Source organism: Thamnophis sirtalis, unplaced genomic scaffold (assembly GCF_051295495.1).
Source record: "Thamnophis sirtalis isolate CommonGarterSnake01/CBP01778 unplaced genomic scaffold, rThaSir2_p1.2 scaffold_4, whole genome shotgun sequence".
Taxonomy (NCBI): domain Eukaryota; kingdom Metazoa; phylum Chordata; class Lepidosauria; order Squamata; family Natricidae; genus Thamnophis; species Thamnophis sirtalis.
The window spans coordinates 47,029,353-47,050,881 of record NW_028261384.1 but is presented as its reverse complement, the minus strand read 5'-3'; the positions used below and the strand labels follow the sequence as shown (position 1 = coordinate 47,050,881).

Below are 21,529 nucleotides of genomic sequence, written 5' to 3'. Positions count from 1 at the left end.
AAGGGGGAATGGAAATTGTTTGACCTTTTCTTTTGTTTGAGGATTGAAATATCTTTTACCGAAAGTCTGGTTCACATACTATTTCTTACTAAAATACTTATTTTATTTAACTAGAAAGGAATATAAGGTTTATTTTGTACATAAGGAGATAAAAGGTAACTATTGACATTTAACTAGTAAGATAATAAAGGTTAAACACTAACAGGATAATGATAGCAATCATAGGTTATCATGGGAAAATCATTTTCATGGATAAATCAAACATGCTAATGTAATAGGATACAGGTGAATCACAAAAATGTTTTCAATTAATAGGAAGCATTAAAATGAGAAAATAAGAATGATGCAATAACTCAAAAAATCTCAAAGTGGAAAATTATTAGGCTGATTGAGTCCTTCCGACGCGCCCTAAAAAGTTGGCTTTCCCAGCAAGCCAGCCTGGCCTAAACAAAACAAAACAAATTGTTGATCATTGTTAATTTTAATTCAATTTTTTTTAAAAAAATGTTATTGTCAATTCTAATTGGGTTTGTTTGGGATATTCTATTTTTTTTTTAAACTTTTGTAATATGTGTTTCTTTTAATGTTGTACGCCGCCCTGAGTCCTTGGGAGAAGGGCGGCATATAAATCTAATAAACTAAACCAAACCAAACCAAACCATTTAAAAGATACAACGAAAATGCTATTGGAATTCTGGAAAATGATCCACTGAGAATATAGGAACACGGGAATAATTCAGTGATATGGGATTAATTGACAATAGATTATACAGACTGAAGTATTGTCTCAGAAAGTGTTGAGTCCTCAGGCTATACAGAGTGAATTTGCTATATCAGTACCATTTCTGTACAAAACGGTGCATACCAACAGAAGAATGTCAGTTGAGAAAAACACATGAGTGTCTATCGTTTTATAACTTAACATAAAATTCCCATCTGGATAAACACTATTACAAGGGGCAACACACAAGTACTTTTTGTAAAGAAATTGTTCACATGGAAACAAATGAAATGAAAAGTAATCCTTAGGTTGAATTACTGTATTACTTATCTTGAAGTGAGCTTACTGTTGCTTACTTTTTAAACATGTTTAGTTTTCAGTTATTATATTACTAGATAGATAACTAAATAGTTAGCTATCCTAAAATAATAGATCATGAGAAATTTTATGTAAGTAGATAAGAAATTGAGAGTAATTTGATATAAGAATATTTCTTTGTAATAGTAGATAATGACATTTGGAAAATGATGGTATTCGAAGGCAATGGATTGATTTTGAGCTTTAAAAGGAATTCTGTTAGAAATATCAATTCGAATAACTGGGCCAATGACAGAATTGTTCTAAAATTTTAGAGGATGCTTTAAGTTTTACTATGTTCTATTTTTTATATGAAAGAATTAAGAGATAAGAAAGAATATATACTTTAAAAAGGAGATAAGAATATATACTTTTATAGTTTTTAAAAAAATAAATAAAAAGTGCTGCTATTGCTTGGGAGCAAAAACTACTTTAGAAAGACTTTGGTGTTCTCTGAGCTTGGATATTTGCTTTTACCCCTCATCTATTTTAGCAGTTAGCAGACCTTAGCAGCATTGCTTGACTGATGGGAATAGAAAGATCATGAAAAGGACTGCATATGGGATGTACACAAAGATTTGTGTATAGATATCCAAGAAGCAATATTTTTTAGTTTTTGCTTTACAGATGTTGTATTGGGCAACATTGTGATACCCAATAGCCCATTATAATAAGAGTTCGAACTTCTTCTTCAATGTGCATAAAAGCACAAAGAATCAAATCCACCTTCCTCTCCTGTGAGTACAGAAAGGTGATGAAAGGGCATTTGTAGCATGGTCTTGGGTAGTGCTAGCAGACAGCTGGTGATTAAAGGGATGCCACTAGGGTAGAGAGGAATTGGGGATGTCTGTGGAAGAGACTAAGGGGTGAGAAAGAATGAGGGAGAAAAGAACAACGGAGGGAGGAAGGGGGGATAAGTAGCTGATGTACATTAGGCAGAAGAAACGAGATCGGAGGTACCGGAATGGAACGGAAACTACTTGCTTAGGGTTAGTGTTGGAACCCTGATTACAGAGAATGGGGTATAGAAAATACTAATTGTGAACCGAGGGACGTTTTAGTTCGAAGGAAACACGGCCAAGTTGGGGCGGGGGGCTGCCTCGTGGATAATCAACATCTAGGAGCAGTGCTTGCCACGGTAGGCGGGCCCAGATTTAATAGTGGGGGAGCAGCGGTTGTATTTGAAGAGGGGGGTACTTTCAGGAGTGGGGAAGGGATAAACGAGGCTTTTACCTGTAGGAGGAGGGACAGGCGCAGGTCTTTCACTCTCCAGCTTCGGTGCTCTGCGTCCCGATCCTTATCCAAGGGAAGAAGCGCCCAGTAGGGGGTGAGGAATGCCTCTTAACGGCCGGCCACGGAAAACATATACGCGCCCACCACTCTTCCACCCACCCTCGACGATGAGTTCCCAAGCTACGCTTTCGCCGTCGCCTGAAGAAAAGTAAACCCGCAGCGCGAAGCGCGTTCCCGAATGGTTCAATTAAGCCAAGAGTTAGCCTTGGAGCGGGGGCGGAGGGGGGAAAGGACCAGGCGGGGGCGCGCCTGAGCTCGCGGGCAGGGCAGAACGACGGCGCGAGGAAAAGTAGCTGAGGAATTGGGAGCGAGGACGCGCGGCCGCGAGGAAAAGAGGTGGCGGGAGGCGGAGACAAAAGCACGAGTTTAAAGGGAAATGCGAGTTGAAGTAAAACATGGGAGGGAGAGAGGGGAGGTCGGTTTAGGGCGAAGTGCATAGCGCAGGGAAGAGGAGGTGGGTTCTCTTGTGTGGGTGAAACTGAGGTCAGAAGAGAAGGGGTGCGAGAGAAGAGTGATGCCTGTAAGGAGTTTCCGCAAACTCTGTACGCTGCTTTCTTGAGGCTAATAGCGAAGAAGAGTCCACGTTTAGGAGTCAAATACTACGGCTAATTCTTGATCTTATGAGAGCGAAGAAGATCACTTAACCCACGCGAAAATGGCAGAAATGCTTGTCCTTTTCTCTCTGGGAATATGGAAGCAGAATTGGGTTTTATGAGGCTGACCCATCAAAAGCTCTCACCTGCGAATTTTTTCGTGCCCTAAGAAGAAACTAGAAATCCAGAGTTCAACGCAATAAAAGAAATGGAAAAATAGAGAGGAGTTTTCCAAAGTTACAAAACTTGCATATTATACTTCTGTCTCATTCCCAGACCCACAGCATAAGCATGTTTTCCAGAACTATTTTTATATGATATATCTCCATGATATGGCTCTCGTTCCATCCTCCACTCACAGCTGGGAAAGTCTTTCGCATTTCTCCCTATAATGTGTTTGGCTCTGGACTATGGTGTCATCAGTGATGTGGCTGATGAAATGATCAGGGCATCTGTCAAGGCCTCTAAGCAGTTTGAGACTTCTCTCTTTAGATCACTGAGCTCTTCCTTCCAAAACCATTTTGGTTTGGTCTGTTAGAGAGACAGGGCATCTGGCTTCTACAGACATGACTTCCATGCAGTGCCTGATCAGAGCTTTCTGAAATGTTTGCCAAGTCTTTATAAGGTCCTCTAGAGATAGGTTTAGAATTCTTTTTTTTAGCATTGATTTGTTTTTTTTTTAAATTTAAAATTAAAGAGAAATGGATTTGCCAATAATGTTGATAGTACTGTCACCAAAAAACATATACCAGTACTTCTGGTGTGTTTTTTTTTTTACAGAATCTCCACTGTTTTTGCTAACATGACCATACTTTTTAATGGGCTACTTCTGACCTTAGCTGCTCATTGTCAATTCTACCACTATATAGATGAATGCAAATATGGAAGAAATGGTTGAATAAAGTAGCTGCAAGTTTTCCTTATTTTCCTCCCTCCAGTTAATCATATACTGTCAGTGTAGTACACTTTCAAAACAGTGTAGAACTTGTCTTCAGAAACAGCCTAGCTTGGGGGGTGTCAAACTGGCAGCCTGCAGGCCGGATGCATCACACGCAGGCTACGCCCGCCGTGGCTCCACAAAGACAAAAAAGGTCACAGTATGTCACTTGATGTGATTGATACCTGTGGCCTAGCTTGTAAGTCATTGGTGAAAAGCAGGTCATCATCTGCAATTTGTTAGGCAACTTGAGAGGTGACTAAGCCTGCTATTTGAGGCATCAGAATATCCATCATATATGAAGGTAAATGATTGGGGCTGCTTTCCTGCATGCAGAAGTTGCTTTCTGGGAGTGAAAATGGGGCCAAGTGATCTACCAATCATTTTCTTTTAATTTGTCCTATAGTAAAACTTTTAAAGATAGCTTTACTCACTGTACTTATTTATAAGGAATAAAGTTTATCATTGGGATAGCAAATTTTACCACTGATACCACTGGTATATGTGTGAATGTGTACACACACAAACACAGCATTATGTCATAGTGCAGTTATTTTTGCAAAATGAGCTTTAATTTCTAAAAAGAGGGTAAAGTTTAGAATGTATAGTGACTTAACACCACTATCAATTGGGGAATTCTGCAGACAGAGGTACTGTTAATGTAAAAAGCAGCCATGTCATCTTCTAGTTTCTGGCAGATTCTCATTTCTTCCGAATTCCATCTGCCGGTCAATGCCGACTGGCAACTACGCGGAGGAGAGCCTTCTCGGTGGTAGCTCCGACCCTATGGAACAATCTCCCCGTGGAGATTCGTACCCTCACCACCCTCCAGACCTTCCGCACAGCCCTCAGAATCTGGCTATCCCGTCAGGCCTGGGGCTAAGACTGTAACCCGCCCGAATGGTATGAATGTTGTGTTTTTAATTATGTATTGTCTTATATGTTAAAAGTTTGTCTCCCCCTCCCCTTTGGGTTGTGAGCCGCCCTGAGTCCCCCCAGGGAAAAGGGCGGCATACAAATAAACTCTACAATCTACAATCTTCCTGTTATAATCTACAGGAAATTCTCACTAGCTATTTATATATTACTCAGATATCATTGTGGAAATATAAAGCCTATGTCCATTATTGATATATTGGTGATAGTTGGATGATGTTTTACGATGCTCTTCACAATGAAGAAATAGAAATAGCAGCTCCAATTTTCCCCATTCTATAACCTAATAAAGGAATAAATAGACAAAATATTCAAAAGAAAGAATAAACTGATTAGTAGCATTGTTCCTTATAATTATCACTTGAGCAGTACTTCCTGCCATGCTGATCTAAAGTAAGATATAGATAGACAAAGGAGGCAATGCTGTACCATATCTACATTTCTCTCAGATGGTTTCCTAGATCTGATTCATCCATTCATAAGGTGGTCACAGGCAAATTAGAAAATGAAACCTCCGCAGAATTACTTATTCTAGTTTTGGTTTGTGGATTGTCAATAGGTAGAAGAGCATACAAGACTGTTTTGTCATCAGTATGTAAGCGTAGCATCCAGTGGCATTCCTCACAACTTTTTCAAACATGGTAATTTTAGGCATGCAGTTAAGATAATCAGTCTATATTATTAGACAAAATATTAAAACAGTTTATTCATACTTGTACAAGCAATTAATAAAACATTAACCACTGATATAAGTTATTAATCACCTGTCTGTGATCATACTTCATGTTAAGTCACAGACACATTATTACTTACAACTTAGACATTTCTTAAATGTGGACAAGTTTATTTCACTTTACCATTGGTCTGGTTCTTGTGTTTACAACATAATATATAACAACAACAACAACAACAACAACAACAACAACAACAACACTAGAACCAGTTATCACTGAGCCAACTGATGAACTAACTCAAAAACAAAAAGAATTGAAGGATAAGATCATGGAGCATTTTCTGCTTAATGAAGAAAGGCAACGTTTACCATCACTAAAAACTGTGCCTAAGAAAATTTTGGCCCCTATCATGAAAATGGTTAATGCAGTGTTTTCAACAATTGAATCAGGATCCATCTTGGAAACGAACCAGTTAATGTACAGCACAGCTGTAATAGTCACTAATGAACTAGGCATTAAAATCAAAGTACCTAGTCACACAACAGAAAAAGCATCAAAGCCAAAGTGGAAAATCCGATTAGAACAAAAAATCAAAAAATTAAGGGGAGATGCTAGTAACTTAAAGAACATGCATGAGCAACGGCTTAAAAACAACAAAACCATAGATCGGCTAATCAGAAGATATAGATTGGATACAAGAAACATCAATGAAGCTGTAGAGATTGTAAAACAGCAGATAACAGCAACAGCTAGAAAAATTGAAAGATATGAGGCACGAATCATCCAATATAAACAAAATCAGCAATTTCGATCAGACCAACGGCGTTTTTATCAAAGTCTTAATGTGAATGGTGACACCAAAAGTGAAAAACCAGAAAAGCAGGCCACAGTTTAATTCTGGAAAGAATTGTGGGAAAATGCAAAGGACTACAATAAGGAAGCAAAGTGGATACATGACTTTGAGAAAAGCATTGGCAACAAACAAATGCAAGTATTAGAAATTACAACTGACATGGTCAAAAATCGAGTTTAAAAGGTAAAGAATTGGACATCACCTGGAAAGGACCAATTACATGGTTTCTGGCTCAAATATCTGACCAGTTTACATGCAATATTGGCCAGGCAACTGAATGAAATTTTACAAAAGGGCCAAATTGATGAACGGTTGACAACTGGAAAAACATACTTGATTCAGAAAGATGCAACTAAAGGAACAACACCTGAAAACTACAGACCAATAACATGCTTGCCAACAACCTTCAAATTACTCACAGGCATTATTGCAGATAACATGATGGATTATTTGGAAACAAACAACATCTTGCCAGTAGAGCAAAAAAGCAACAAAAGAAGGAGCAGGGGCACAAAAGATCAGCTCCTAATTGATAAAATGGTATTAGAAAATTGTAAGAACAGAAAAACGAACTTGAATATGGTCTGGATTGATTACAAAAATGCATTTGACTCACTGCCACATAGTTGGATCATAAAATGCTTAGCAACAACTGGCATTAGCAAAAATATTACATCCATTACTGAAAAGGCGATGAAACAATGGAGAACCGAGTTGGCAATAGGGAATGAGATCTACGGAATGGTTAATATCAAGCAAGGAATTTTCCAGGGTGATTCACTTTCACCTCTTCTCTTCATCATCGCAATGATCCCACTATCAGTAATCTTTAAAAAAAATGAAATTAGGCTACCAAACAGCCAAAGAAGCTGAAAAAAATTCGCATTTACTATATATGGATGATTTGAAACTCTATGGAAAGTCAGAAATAGAAATCCAATCATTGACAAATACAGTCCGAGTATTCAGCACCAATATTTCAATGCAGTTTGGCATGGAAAAATGTGCCACAGTATCCATAAAAAGAGGCAAAATCACTGCATGTGAGGGAATTGAAATGCCCAATGGCCAACTAATTAAATGCAACGAAAATGAAGCCTACAAATACTTAGGCATTCTGCAATTGGATAATATCAAGCATGGACAAGTAAAAACTATTGTCAGGCAAGAGTACACCAACAGAGTTAGGAAAATTTTGAAATCTAAATTGAATGGTGGAAATACAATCAAGGCCATAAATACCTGGGCAATACCAGTTATAAGATACACAGCTGGTATAGTTAACTGGACACAAGCTGATTTGGACATTTTGGACCGAAAAACCAGGAAACTAATGACAATGCACTACAGTTTACATCCACGTGGTGATACTGATAGACTGTACCTGCCCCGAAAATCAGGTGGCAGAGGATTATTACAAGTGAAGCAAACAGTTGAGGAAGAAAAACATGCACTGGCTGATTATTTAAAAGAAAGTCAAGAACATCTATTAATTGAAGTAAAGAAGAAAAAACTACTGAAGGCCCAACAGACGAAACAAGAATACAGAAAACATATGATAAAATCAAGAATGGAGAGTTGGCAGAACAAAGCACTGCATGGCCAATTTCTGGAAAAAATAAAAGATAAAGTGGACAGTGAACAAACTTGGTTATGGTTAACAACAGGTACATTAAAGAAAGAAACAGAGTCACTAATCCTGGCTGCACAAGAACAAGCTATCCGCACAAATGCCATTAAGGCCAAAATCGAAAAATCCTCTGATGATGCCAAATGCAGACTTTGCAAAGAAGCTGATGAAATTGTTGATCACATACTCAGCTGCTGTAAAAAAATTGTGCAGACTGAATATAAATTGCGGCACAATTCAGTAGCACAAATGATCCATTGGAATTTGTGCAAAAATTATAATATTAAAACAGCAACAAACTGGTGGGAACATCAGCCTGAAAAAGTCACCGAAAATCAGATGGTCAAGATCTTGTGGGATTTTCGCATACAAACAGACAAAATACTGGCGCATAATACACTAGACATCACACTGGTTGAGAAAAATAAGGTCACAATCATAGACATTGCAATACCAGGTGATAGCAGTGTAGCTGAGAAGGAACATGAAAAAATTGCAAAATACCAGGACTTAAAAATTGAAATTCAACGACTATGGCACAAACCAGCAGTGATAATTCCAGTGGTAATTGGCACACTAGGTGCTATACCAAAAGCACTGGAATTACATTTAAAACAGTTAAAAATTGACAAAATCACCATCAGTCAAATGCAAAAAGCCACACTGCTTGGATCTGCACGCATATTACGAAAATACGTTACAACGCCCTAGGCCCCTGGGTGGGGCCCGACTAGTAACCAATGCCAAATCCGGCGAAACAACTGGCCGCTGTGATACAATTGTATAATAATAATAATAATAAATTTAATATTGAAAAGTATTATGAATAATGCATGAATACACATTATAATATATGTAATATTATGTATGAAATATATTATTAATGTAATGTGCAATGTATTAACAGTGTTCCAATATCTCAGGGGCTGCCACAAAGAAGAGGGAGTCAAGTTATTCTCCAAAGCACCTGAGGGTAGAACAAGAAGCAAAGCATGGAAAATAATCAAGGAGAGAAGCAACTTAGAACTAAGGAGAAATTTCCTGACAGTTAGAACAATTAATCAGTGGAACAGCTTGCCTCCAGAAGTTGTAAATGCTCCAAAACTGGAAATTTTTAAGAAGAGATTTAGATAACCATTTTTCTGAACTGGTGTAGGGTTTCCTGCCTAAGTAAGGGGTTGGACTAGAAGACCTCCAAAGTCCCTTCAAATTCTGTTATTCTAAATTCTTCTATAATATATAATATGGTATATCATTGAATATAGTAATATGTTTTCTAGACTTCTTTTTGGTCTCTAAACTCATCACTCCATTCTTTATAATAGTTTCATAATTTTAAAAGCCTAGCTATAATGTGTGATAGAGTAAAAGGAGATATTAAGGACTTGAAATTGTAAGTGCTTTGTGAAATAATAGAGATAACACAGTTTTAATTTCTGTCTTGTGAGAATGTTCATACAAGGACAAAATTTCATACTATAATGTGTACTCATGTGGTAAGTATGCGTTAATTGACCCCTTTTACAGGTGTTAAGGCCTAACTGATTTAGCATATTGCACTTTTTCATATTGTCTTGGCTTATATAAACATGGAAATAAAATATTTATGCAGTGGTGGGCTTCAAATTTTTAACAACTGGTTCTCTGTCCTAATGACTGGCTGGGTAGGCATGACTGGGTGGTGATGTGACTGGATGGTCATGGCCAGCTCAATGTAATGTTAAGGGGTGCTTCACCTCACCCGCTCTCGCATGAACAAGGTCATGCTGCAACGGTGGTAAGTGTGAAAAGCCACAGGAATAAAAATACCACAAAAAATTCAGAGGGGGGGGGGAAGGGGGAAGACTACAAAGAAGCTCAGCTACAGGCAGGAAGTCTGGGCTACTGCCAAGAACCATTAAGGCTTTTAGAAGCAGTTTCTGAAACACTTAAAGCAGCAGCTGCGGCAATTAAGATAAAGATTAGGCTAGAAATACAGGCACACTAGAATCTTTCCTTCCTGCGTTCCTTGCAGGATTAGCCCTGTAAAATAGGAAAAGATTTCTTCCAGCAATGGGTTCTCCAAACAATTAATGTACAGTGTGAACCGGCAGGAGCCCACCACTGTATTTATGCATGTACTGAAATCCCCATAATTATGCCTAGAAAATGGTATTATTATGAAAGTTTTAATTAGATTTTGCTTTAGACAAGATTTTGGCGCTGTATGGACATTGTATTGTAAATGACTGCTATTGAGGGATGTTTCCTATTCACTAGACCCACTACCGGGTTGTGCACTGTTTGAAACCGGCCCATGGACAAGGCGGGTAAGCGCGCGCACACACACACACACATATCTCTACTTATATGAGTGAGGGTGAGTGTGTGCACACTCCATGGAGCTATGTGTGCTTGCTGATACTTGTGTGGAACCATCCCTTCCCCGCCTTTGCTGATCCACAAAGTCAGAAGGGTTGGGGAACTCTACACTAAAGTTACTGTCATGACAAGACAGCTACTGAAAATAATATCCATTTACTAAAAGACAACCTATATGATAGCCCTAGTGTGTAAAGAATTTCAATATTAAAATTATTATTATGATATTACATTTGGATTAAATTAATGTCATGTCAAATATATTGGCAACATTTGATACTATCAATGGCACTGTTTGTTTTTTACGTGTAATGAGTGCCTGTTTTAAAAAGAGATTTTGTAAATACAAATACTACCAGAAGCTTTCTGGCACACAGAAGAGGGCATCTTTTATTGTTGCCAGGTTAAGAAATGCCTTCATTATAAATTTATAAATTGTGTTTGACCGACCCCACTTTGTGTTTGAGAAAGTCAGCTTTCTTGTTAGGTTTTAATCATTAATAAATTTTAGCATAACTTTACTCATGTTTTCAATGTATTGGATTTTTAAAATAACTTTGCTAGTTATCTTAAAGCCAGATTTATATTAAAAGTACTTTAAACTATTTTTATGGGGTTAATAGTTATTATTTTAAATGGCATTATGAAAGCCATATTGTTTAATTTTGTGCAAACTATCATTCATCTTACTACAGATAATTAGATTTTTCTTGAATGATTCATTATATGTTGGGACACTTATAATTTTCTGGCATGTTTTTAATTAAAATAATATTTTTGGTTTTAAAATAGAAGAGTAACTTATAAGGGTAGTACAGTAAAACATAATAGAGGGTAACTAGGTTGGAAGTCCTTGATGTAAAGTCTTATGGGTGTCTTCATATAAACATATTTGAAGTTTATGATTTAACCTGAGTTGACATGAATTATGAAAACATTAAAAATGTTCAGATAATGGTTGACTTAATGTCCATGATAGGGACTTGAATCTCAGTTGTTGAGCGAAGCAGTTTTTAAGCAAAATGTCACGGGACTGTTTCTGTCAGTGACCACAATCCTTGCACTAAAAGGTAAACTAAATTCATTATGCAATTTTGTGACTCATTAGGTACACAGAATCCCAGATAAGGAGTGTGGGTTGACTGGGGGAAAGAGATCTGGAGAGCCTCCTTTCAGAAACTGAAAATCCTCCTTGGTGAAATCCAAATAGAATTTTCAGCCCCCAAGTAGAAAGACACTTCTGTTGGGCCAGTGGACCTTTCCTAACCCTAAGGCACTGTGCTTTTCCATATTGCACTGCCTCTCTTTTTAGGAGCCAACATCTAAGCAGGGTTTATCAGCCCCTGAACATGATTGTGGGCAACTTGGCAGCCAGTGTAAAGGCAAACTGGTTACCAAACATTCAGATCATATTTACATGACTGCAGGAGTGGGTTTAATATTTTGCAATATTTTTATAGGCCATAAGCACCCTTTCTGATGCCATCATAATTTTGGAATTTCATTAAGTGAATGGTCATAGGTTGAGGACTACCCATATCAATTTCCAATGATCTTATGTCTCTTATAATGGAATTCTAAATTATGAGAAGTACCATCAATCTATAAATCATTGCATCACAATCATTTGACACATTTCAGTGATTTCTATCCATATTTGCCATTGCTGGCTGTAGAGTAATAGAGAACAATTTCTCTATATATCTCTAATTTATAAAACTAGAAAGGCACCTTTTCCTGCTAGTAATAAGCATCCTAATTTCCATTCAAAAATAACACTAGGCAAACAACTATAATAGTTATAAATAATTTATGTGGATAAAAAACCCTTGTGTTTGATTTTAATTTATTCTGTATTTTGAAACATGTAATAAAAGGCATCAGTGATACAAAATGCCAAAATGACAAGCTGACTTAACATTTTTATAGTTATTGCTGTTACTTTTCTTTTCAAGTATTTTCAATTGCTCCTTGTTTCCTTTGATTAATTATAGTTTTATCCAAGTATTTCAGCAAATCTACAGGGAGAGAAGAGTTATTATTCAATAAGTGTAAGTTTGAGAGACACTTATTCACATGTTGTAGAAGCAAGTTGAATCATAAAAAAATAAAACAAGACTACAGATCAAGTTAGTGAGATGAATTACTTGTTTGTGTACCTTTGATAAAATTTTGAATTGGAAAAGAAACAATTGCTTGATGTCAGAAATGAAATCTTCATATGCTGCTATTGAATAGAATGGAATAGGGATAGAATGGAATGGAACAGAATAGAATAGAATAACTTTATTGTCACTTTGAATCAGGGGTGGGTTCCTATACCAGTCAGTACTGGTTCGCTGTGCACACCGTTTTACTGGTTGACTATTGTTCTGCACATGCGCAGGAACATGCCGGCAATGGCATAATAGATCAGGGAACTGGTTTGGGGACGTGGCAAGCCAGGCCACATTTCCACTATTGCTTCAACTGAATCAGCCGAACCGGGAGCAACCCACCTCTGTTTTGAATGTATACTAATCAGCCTACATTAAAATGAAATTTCATTGCATACAGCTCTGAGAGTCACCATCTCCAATATACACTACATAAACAAGACAGAATAAATAAATACAAAATAATGCATATTACCACATATATTATATGATATATAGAATGGAATAACAGTGTTGGAAGGGACCTTGGAGGTCTTCTAGTTATAGACCTCTGTTCAGGCAGGAAACCCTAGTTCAAAGACATTGTAGCTATGGTAATTCCAGAAGGTAATTCTAGAATAACTTCAAATAATTTTCTAGTAAAGGCCTAATTTTATGGAATAATTAAAATGTTCTGATTTCTGAGTAGCTAAAAAAGAAAAAAGCATGCTAGATTGGGTATATTATTTCTATTTTTATCTATTCTTTTGAAACTTAAGTAATGCAATTGGTTAAAATACAGTTCTTATATTTACTCATTTTAGATTATAATTGATTCTAGTATTGTAATGCTATTTATTGTTCTAAAAGAAATAAAGCAAATTACAGTTATTTATTACATAATAAATATTTAAAAAAATCTTTTTTTTCTGGCAGTAAGATAATTACATTAAAGTAAAGAGATCACCTCTCTGGATAATTATTCTAAGCTGGTTCTTCTAAGACCACATATAAAAGCTGCACATATCTTTCTAAGTGAAAATGCCTAAAGTCAAGAACAAATCTGTATAGGAGTATACGGATAGTTGCACAATATTTATTATGTAGTTTTAAAGGGCTGTGTTTGGTACCATTTGGATGGGATAATTTATATATTTTATATTTTCCTTTTTTTCTAACTGGTTATGACTGCAAAATCTTACTGAGATTAGATAATGTATGTTTGAGATAGATTTAATTGGATCAGTACAAGTGTGTTGAGTGTCATATGGAAGATTAAAACAGTACCTCTTCTCAATTTCATGACAAAATATTGTAAAATTATGATACAAAGATTGGTTTAAAAAGTGAATTATTATGTTTACATTTTCTGGGCTACCCCGATTATAATATAAAATGAAAAATAATACTTCAAAGCTTTTTTTCTTTAGTATTTACAAGTAAGCTACAAAGTTCATTTTAATCCTCATCAGAGTTGGTCTGTACTCATCTGTTTGGGTACTAAAGCAGGGGCGTCAAACTCAATGCCCATGATCCGAATCCGGCCCATTGGGTGCTTAGACCTGGCCTACAGGGCCACCCAGGAAAAAGGAGTGGCCCTCAATGTCTCTGCAAGTGAACATGGAGCTCACAAACTCCATTTTCGGCTGCAACAGCCTTGACACAAGTGACTTTGAGTTGGCTACACCCAACCTAGCCATGCCCCCTATCCATCTTGAGGTCAAACACAACTCTGATGTGGCCCTCAATGAAATCAAGTTTGACACCCTTGTATTAAAGGAACTGACAGATACTCACAATTATTTTTATCCCCTTCTTGGATTATGCAGAAATAAACAAATCAGTGGGACATTCTGTTTTCTTATAGTTTTAGGGAGTATTTTAAATACAACTTTTTCCTTTAATTTTTTAAATTATAAATAGTTTGGTAATTAAATTTTAGATACAAGTACTTCTCGACTTACAACCACAATTGAGTCCAAAATTTCTGTTGCTGAGTGAGACATTTGTTAAGTGAGTTTTGCCCCATTTTATGACCTTTCTTGCCACAGTTGTTAAGTGAATCACTGGAGTTACTAACATGGGTTGTTAAGCGAATCTGGCTTCCTCATTTATTTTGCTTGTCAAATGGTCGCAAATGACTGCATAACTCCAGGACACTGCAACCATCAGAAATATGTGTCAATTGCCAAATGTCTGAATTTTGATCACATGACCATGGGGATACTGCAGTGTCATAAGTGTGAAAAATGGTCATCATTCACTTTTTTTCCAAGCACTGCAACTTTGAACATCACTAAAAAACATACTGGTTCTGGTAACTGTTAGTAAAAAGAAAAATGATTTTCCAATATTCAGTAATAGTAGTAAGGACTACATACCATTTTTATCAATAGGTTTAGCCCTGCCCCTTTTTTATTTATGTTGTAACCCATGCCCCTTTTGTGGAATGTTTATGTTATGGTTCTGCCCCTTTTGTGATGTGTTTTATTTACAGTGTAACCCCTCCCCTTTTATGACATCACCACACCCACATCCCCAACCTCCCACCCTCATCACCCCTTACCTTGGAGGTCTATAATGTCATATCCTCCAGCCCTCCCTGAACCCCTTTTTAAAAGAAGTACTTTAACGTCATTGCGAGCCAAACCTCCGTGACCCATAACCCTTCTCACCTACTAGTACAGGTTCAAAAACATGCACCTGCCCATTATGACACACGTGGCCTTTCACACAGGGATGCTGTAACAACAAACACGCCAGACATACCTGACCCACAATCCCTTTCAGCTTGAATAATTGTGACATAGTAATTATCACCAGAGGAACTTCTCATTGGTCCGTATTTGTAGAGCCAGAGATTAACAGCAGCAGCCAATGGTGATGTTGCTCTGCTTCACAGCCACCTCCCATTGGCTGAAAGAAAATGATTGATGGACCGAGCACATGATGCCTTCGCAATTCCAGAAGCAAAAAGAATGATGAAGCGTTTTCTGAGGGAGGGGGAGGGAGGAAGGAGTAACTGTCAGCATGAGAAAAATGGCTTCCCAAAACTGTCAGCTTTTTACACAGAGCAGGAAGTTAAAAAAAGCAATATCAAAGCAAAGTAAGAGGCCCTCACCCCTGATATGATTATTTTACTTTACAGAGATGTAAAAAATAAAATACTATATTTGCAAAGAAAACCACTTTTCTTGTATGTGAGTTATTTATTTTTCTGATAAGGGGGGGGGAGAGAGTAAAAAGTAGCTCTAAAAGGCAAAAAAAATAGAATTAAGAGAAAAAATAATACTAAAAATGTGTATTTTTTCAAAAGAATGCTTATCACATTACTACACAGGGACATGTTGAGAGCATGGAAGCAGATGCGATAATGTTGACTAAGGCATGTTCGGGTCTGCCCCTGGCGCTGGCTGTGGTTCACGGTCTGATAAAAGAGGCCCTCTGCAGAAGGATGGCAATTTAACTGCTTAAGGCTTAGGCCTCTTAGATCTCAACATGGAACCTGACAAAGGAAATAATAAAAGGTTTATAGACAATTCTGCACTGTGAGCTGAGGGAAGGGGTCTTGAAAGATTGCCATAAAATATGTTGTACTACGTCTGTCGATGAGCTAGAGTACTTCAGACCTATTTTGTTTGGATGCTGTCTGTCTTGCTGTAACACGAATGACTATGAAGACGATGCAGACCTCAATATATGTTGTCATAAAGGGCGGGTAATGGCTAAGAGAAGCGATTTATCACAGGACTATGCAAGTGGAAGTTGTAAGTAAAGACCGTTTATATATTCAAAGGGGGGGTATAAATTGGGATAATCCTGTTATTACTGTGATAGGTAATGAATTAATATATATTTCCAAGTGGTATTCTGGGATGTGACCATAACAAGATGGCCTCCTTAATAAGAAAAATATTAACTAATGGATAATCTGCAGAGGGATGCTTAAGTAAATGAAACTAAATAGACTTTTTACTAAGTGTATTGATGATAATTTTATATAATAAATGGGGGGGGGGGGAGAGTTGCAGCTAGCTTTAGCAACGGGATATTTTTTATATGTAACCAGAGGCTGTTCCTGGACATAACCATGACAAGAGTACGATCATTTTAAGAAGCACCTCAAGCGAGGAAGAATCTGCAGCTGACAGTCTGAATTGTTAGAGCCCTACAAAGTCTATTACCCACATTTGTACCGAGGATATTAATGATGATATTAAAGGAGCGATTCTGAAGAGTCATGATTACTCCATTTACTACCAAGGGGGATTAAAAGGGGCCTTTCAAATGAAGATAATGACAATGAAGGATGCACATGTGTGGATGTTGATTGTATTTGTACAGTGAACTACAGAGGTTGAAGATGATGATGATGATGATGATGACTATTATGATAGCTCTGATGAAGTTATTATTCTGCTGACGAAGTTAGTGTGAAAGTGTTGTAAATTACAAATAAAAGGTTTATGCTAAAGAGCAAAGTGTGTTTATTATACGGGTTAACAGTGCAGAATGAAGTATAAAAATGTTCTGAAGAAACTGTATTATACACCAGAAAGTACGGGCCAATATAGGAGTGTAAATTGACTAAGGCCAGGCGGAAGAGCATTAAAAACTTAACATTGAAGCAGGTCAAGACATGACTCTTTGGACAAAATGCTTACACCCTTCATAAACCCACAAGAATTAATTTTCCTAGGAATGCAATAATAGTTTCTTGCATAGACTGTCAGTGGCAAGCAGACCTCGTGGATTAATCAGAATTTGCCTTTGAAAACAATGGCATGAAATTTATTTTAACAGTGATCGATATACTATCCAAATATGCCTGGGCAGTCTGTTTATTTGATAAGTGCGGATGGGGGGGTTGCCGAGGTCTTTCAGAGCATCTTCCAAACCGGAAGGGTCCCCAGAAAGTTACAGTCAGATGCTGGAAAAGAATTCTTAAACAAGTCCCAAAGACCCTTTTGGGACATTATGGCATACATCATTTTGTGACACACAGTGAAACTAAAGCAGCGGTTATAGAAAGATTTAATCACACTCTGCAAAATAAAATCTGGAGTTATTTTACAGCTAAAAATACTCACCGGTATGTAGATGTTTTACCAGCTTTCATGCAGGGCTACAATAGCTCTTACCATCATAGTATCCAGACAGCCCCCAATACGGTAAACCACTCTAATGAAAAAGACATTTGGCTACATCTATATGGAAAAAGTTTAAAAGTGGTCAGAAAGTTTAAAAACTTTAAGATGGGGGATCACGTTAGGATATCCAAACTAAAAGGCAAGTTTGAAAAGAGTTATCACCAAACCTTTACAGATGAAATATTGTCAAAGAACAGGTACCAAGAGGAGAAAGAACTGTATATAGATTAATGGATTATGCAGAGGATCCCGTCCAGGGAACTTTTTACCCAGAAGAGATACAAAAAATACCTAACAATCAAGAGCGTGTCTATAGAATTGAAAAAATAGTCTGGAAAAGAGGGAGGGGAAAACAAAGAGAATTCCTAGTTAAATGGGCTGGATGGCCAGAGAAGTTTAACAGTTGGATTAAGGAGCGTGAAGTGCGCCATCTTTGACATGGCAGGCTTCTATATTACCCTGCCCAGCAACACATTGGTGGCAGCGTTTCCCAACAACCAAAGTTCCAACTTTACTATAAGGTTAGCAAAAGTTCTAGAGCTTCTGGGATCGTGGAAAGTAGGACTGGTAGAGTTACAATATCTGCACACTTGGAATACAATAAATGCAAATGAATATTTTGAAATTGCCAATGAGAGAAAAAAATGGCATTTTTCTTTAAAAGCTGGTCACTATGCAACCATCCAGCAAGTGATAAAAAATATGAACAAGATTATGGTGGAGTCTGAAGAACCATCAGAGGTGATTATGAAATATGATGCAATTGGACGTAAAATCAGAATTAAAGGCCCTACAGTATACTAGTCACCGAAGGACTTGGCTGGATATTAGGATTACAACCACATGTGTGTACCAAAAAAATGACTTTGATGTGGACATTACAGGTGGTTTAAACACACTGTATATTAATACAGATATCGTGTGTGCACAGTTAGTGGGAGACTTCTATGTACCGTTACTAAGATGCTTACCTGTACAGTGTATGGACAATGAAATAATCATGACAACCTATGACCAACCGCATTATATAACCCGTAAACAAGCATTACATTGACACGATTACTGTAGAAATAAAAACGGATAAGAACAAAAACATAGCTTTTAACCATGGTAAGGTCATTGCTAAGCTTCATTTCAGGGCTCAGAAAAGTGAAGGATGCTCATGATAAAGAAGTGCGGGAGTCCTCAAGCCTATGTAGACTACTACAGAGCACAGGTGGGAAATGGGCTACCGGGTTTTCGAGGAGCCCCTGTTATGTATGGTACAGGTATGGGGGGGGTCTGTTCCGGGGACTTTTTCGAAAAGTGATGCCTTTACTGAGGAGAGGGCTAGAAATCATTAAACTTCATGTGAAAGTGGCAGCTAATAACATTGCCAGAGATGTGTCAGGACGGCTTGTATCACGTGTTGTTGGGGGTGGGCAGGAGGGTTCTGATATGGCGGTGATCAGTAAGAAACATTCTGTTGGTCCACCTATGCCTCCTAAAAAGAGGAAGGTTGTGAAAAAGCCACGCCATACAAAGAGGAAAGGTTCACAAGGAAGGAAGCGCTATGACAAACAGAACATCTTCTAAGATAAAATGGCATTTATCCACGAGACTTCAGAGGAATGTGTCAAATCAGAGCTAGATCTGTTTCAATTGGCACCTATGCAAACGAGCATTGAAAACTGCACGTACATCGAGATCCCTCCTTTATCAGCGTGAACACCGGATGCTCCTTGGAATTTTTTATAACAGGGCACGGCGAACATTACACGGATTTAAACAATACTCTGCTGTATGTGAGCTGAAAGATTGTAAAGGCCGATGGCACGGATATTGACGATGATGCAATAGTGAGCCTTGTCAATTATCCCATAGCATCTTTGCTCAATCAGGTCGATTACACAGAATCATCACTGCTACTCATACAGAGCATTTATTGAACTTATTCTCAACTATGGTAGAGATGCCTTGGGCACCCGGTTTTCAGTGGGTGGGTTTTACAAGGACGATGCGACGCTCATGGAGAACACCTTGCTGACCATGGCTGGTAACTCTGGTATCAGAGCGAGAGCCAGGCATACAACTGGAAGTCATAAATGGGATCTGCTAGGACCATTGCATAGTGATCTATTTTTTCAAGACAAGCTATTGATTAATGGTGTGGATGTGAGCATTAAACTCTCAAGAAGTAAAAATGAGTTCTGTCTGATGAGGGATGTTAACAAAAATTATAAAATACCAATCCTGGGCACGTTTCTTTTTGTAAAACGTGTAAAAATATCCCCGAGTGTACGATTGGGACATGTGGAGGCACTGCTTACCTCAAATGCCAAATACCCCATTGACCATGTAGGTGTGAAGGTTTACAGAATTCCTGCAGGCAATCTTGTGTGTAATCAGGAAAACCTATTTCTAGGACAGTTACCTAAACAGTTAGTGATCGGCTTCGTGGACAACGCTGCATTTAGCCGTAATTATGAAAGAAATCCTTTCAATTTTCAGCACTATAATATCAACTTTTGTGCCCTGTATTGTGATGGTGAACAAACTCCTGCTAAGCCCCTTCAGCCTGATTATGAACATAACCCTTTTTTGAGAGAATATATGCAATTGTTACAAATATCTGGCAAATCCATGAAAGATCGTTCTGTGCTGATCAACCGTGAGGAGTTTAACAATGGTTATATGTTATATTGTTTTGATTTGACTCCTGATCAAGGCCACTCAGAGCACTATAACCTGATCAAGAATGGAAATCTGAGGGCAGAAATTAGATTTGCTGTACCCCTCCCCAATACCATCAACATGATACTCTAAGCAATCTTTGAAAATCTTATTGAAATCAGCCACACAAGGAACGTTTTGTTTGATTATATGTGAGAATGGGCACCATACTGATACTATGAGTGCTGTCTGGAAATGCTCTCCTTCTAGGCATACACATGAGTGATTTGTTACCCAAGAGAAAAATCTCAGAGGCCTTTCAGGTTAATTGTAAACACACATCCAAAAACTCTACCTGGTGAGTACTGGAGGGTGCTCTACTTTTCAACTCACAGCTATGGTGAATTTTTTGACTCCTATGGAAGGTCTCCAGACACCTCTGACTTTCCCATTGACATTGTGAGGTTTTTAGAACTGTGAGCTAAGAAGTATACATACCAAACTCTTCAACTGCAGCACTCCCTGGCAATAACCTATGAACAGCATTGTTTGTTTTATCTAATTAAGTGCATGAGAGGATTACCTTATCTTCCTCCTCCTCCTCCTCCCCTTCTGCCCTGAGCAGCAGCAGCGGCAGCCGAGCCGGGAAATGGGTGCTTTGGCAGGGCTGTGGAAGCTCTGTCAAAGCGCACCTTTCCTGCGTCGGCGGCTGCAGGGACCACCCCGCCGCTTTATCTTCTTCCTCCTCCTCCTCCCCTTCTGCCCGCAGCAGCAGCAATGGCAGCCGAGCCGGGAAAGGAGCGCTTTTGCAGGGCTTCCGCCGCGCCCCCAAGGACCGCTGGGAACAAGGGAGAAAGGAGGAGAGAATGAAAGGAAGATGGGGGAAAGAAGAAAGAGGTAAGGAGAGGAGGATGGAAAGGAGAGAAAGAGGGGGAGAGAGGGTAGAAAGGGGAAGAGGAAGAGCAGGAGTAGGAGAAAGGGAAGGGAAGAAGGAAGGGGAAGGAGAGGAAGAAGGAGGAAAGTAGAGAAGGGAGGGAGGGTGAAAAGAAAGAGGTAAGGAGAGGAGGATGGAAAGGAGAGAAAGAGGAGGAGAGAGGGTAGGAAGGGGATGAGGAAGAGCAGGAGTAGGAGAAAGGTACAGGAAGAAGGAAGGGAAAGGAGAGCAGGAAGGAAGAAAGTAGAGAAGGGAGGAAGGGAGAAAAGAAAGGGAAAATAAGGTGGTGTTATAACAGGAGGA

General features: G+C 38.2%; 2 protein-coding genes across 2 annotated transcripts in view; one reads left to right on the top strand and one right to left on the bottom strand.

Moving 5' to 3' along the window:
- The window catches only part of LOC106552492 (ubiquitin-conjugating enzyme E2 E2), an 88,520-nt gene extending 85,912 nt beyond the window's left edge, over positions 1-2,608 (bottom strand). The window contains exon 1 of the mRNA XM_087712855.1: positions 2,312-2,608. The gene's annotated coding sequence lies outside the window, so the exon portion shown is untranslated. The remainder of the gene's footprint in view (positions 1-2,311) is intronic.
- Positions 2,609-19,221: 16,613 nt separating this feature from the next.
- LOC148045831 (uncharacterized protein F54H12.2-like) lies at positions 19,222-20,445 on the top strand. The gene is made up of 2 exons (XM_087714380.1): positions 19,222-19,343; positions 19,521-20,445. The coding sequence occupies exons 1-2, from the start codon at positions 19,222-19,224 to the stop codon at positions 20,443-20,445; spliced, it is 1,047 nt and encodes a 348-aa protein (XP_087570506.1).
- The last annotated feature ends 1,084 nt before the right edge of the window (positions 20,446-21,529 follow it).

What these genes read in the sequence shown, in the direction of transcription:
- LOC148045831 (XM_087714380.1), top strand. Translation starts at nt 19,222, where the DNA reads ATGGCATTTATCCACGAGACTTCAGAGGAATGTGTCAAATCAGAGCTA. An exon ending in GAGATCCCTCCTTTATCAGC is followed by an intron (nt 19,344 to 19,520) that starts GTGAACACCGGA and finishes TTGCTCAATCAG; the next exon opens with GTCGATTACACAGAATCATC.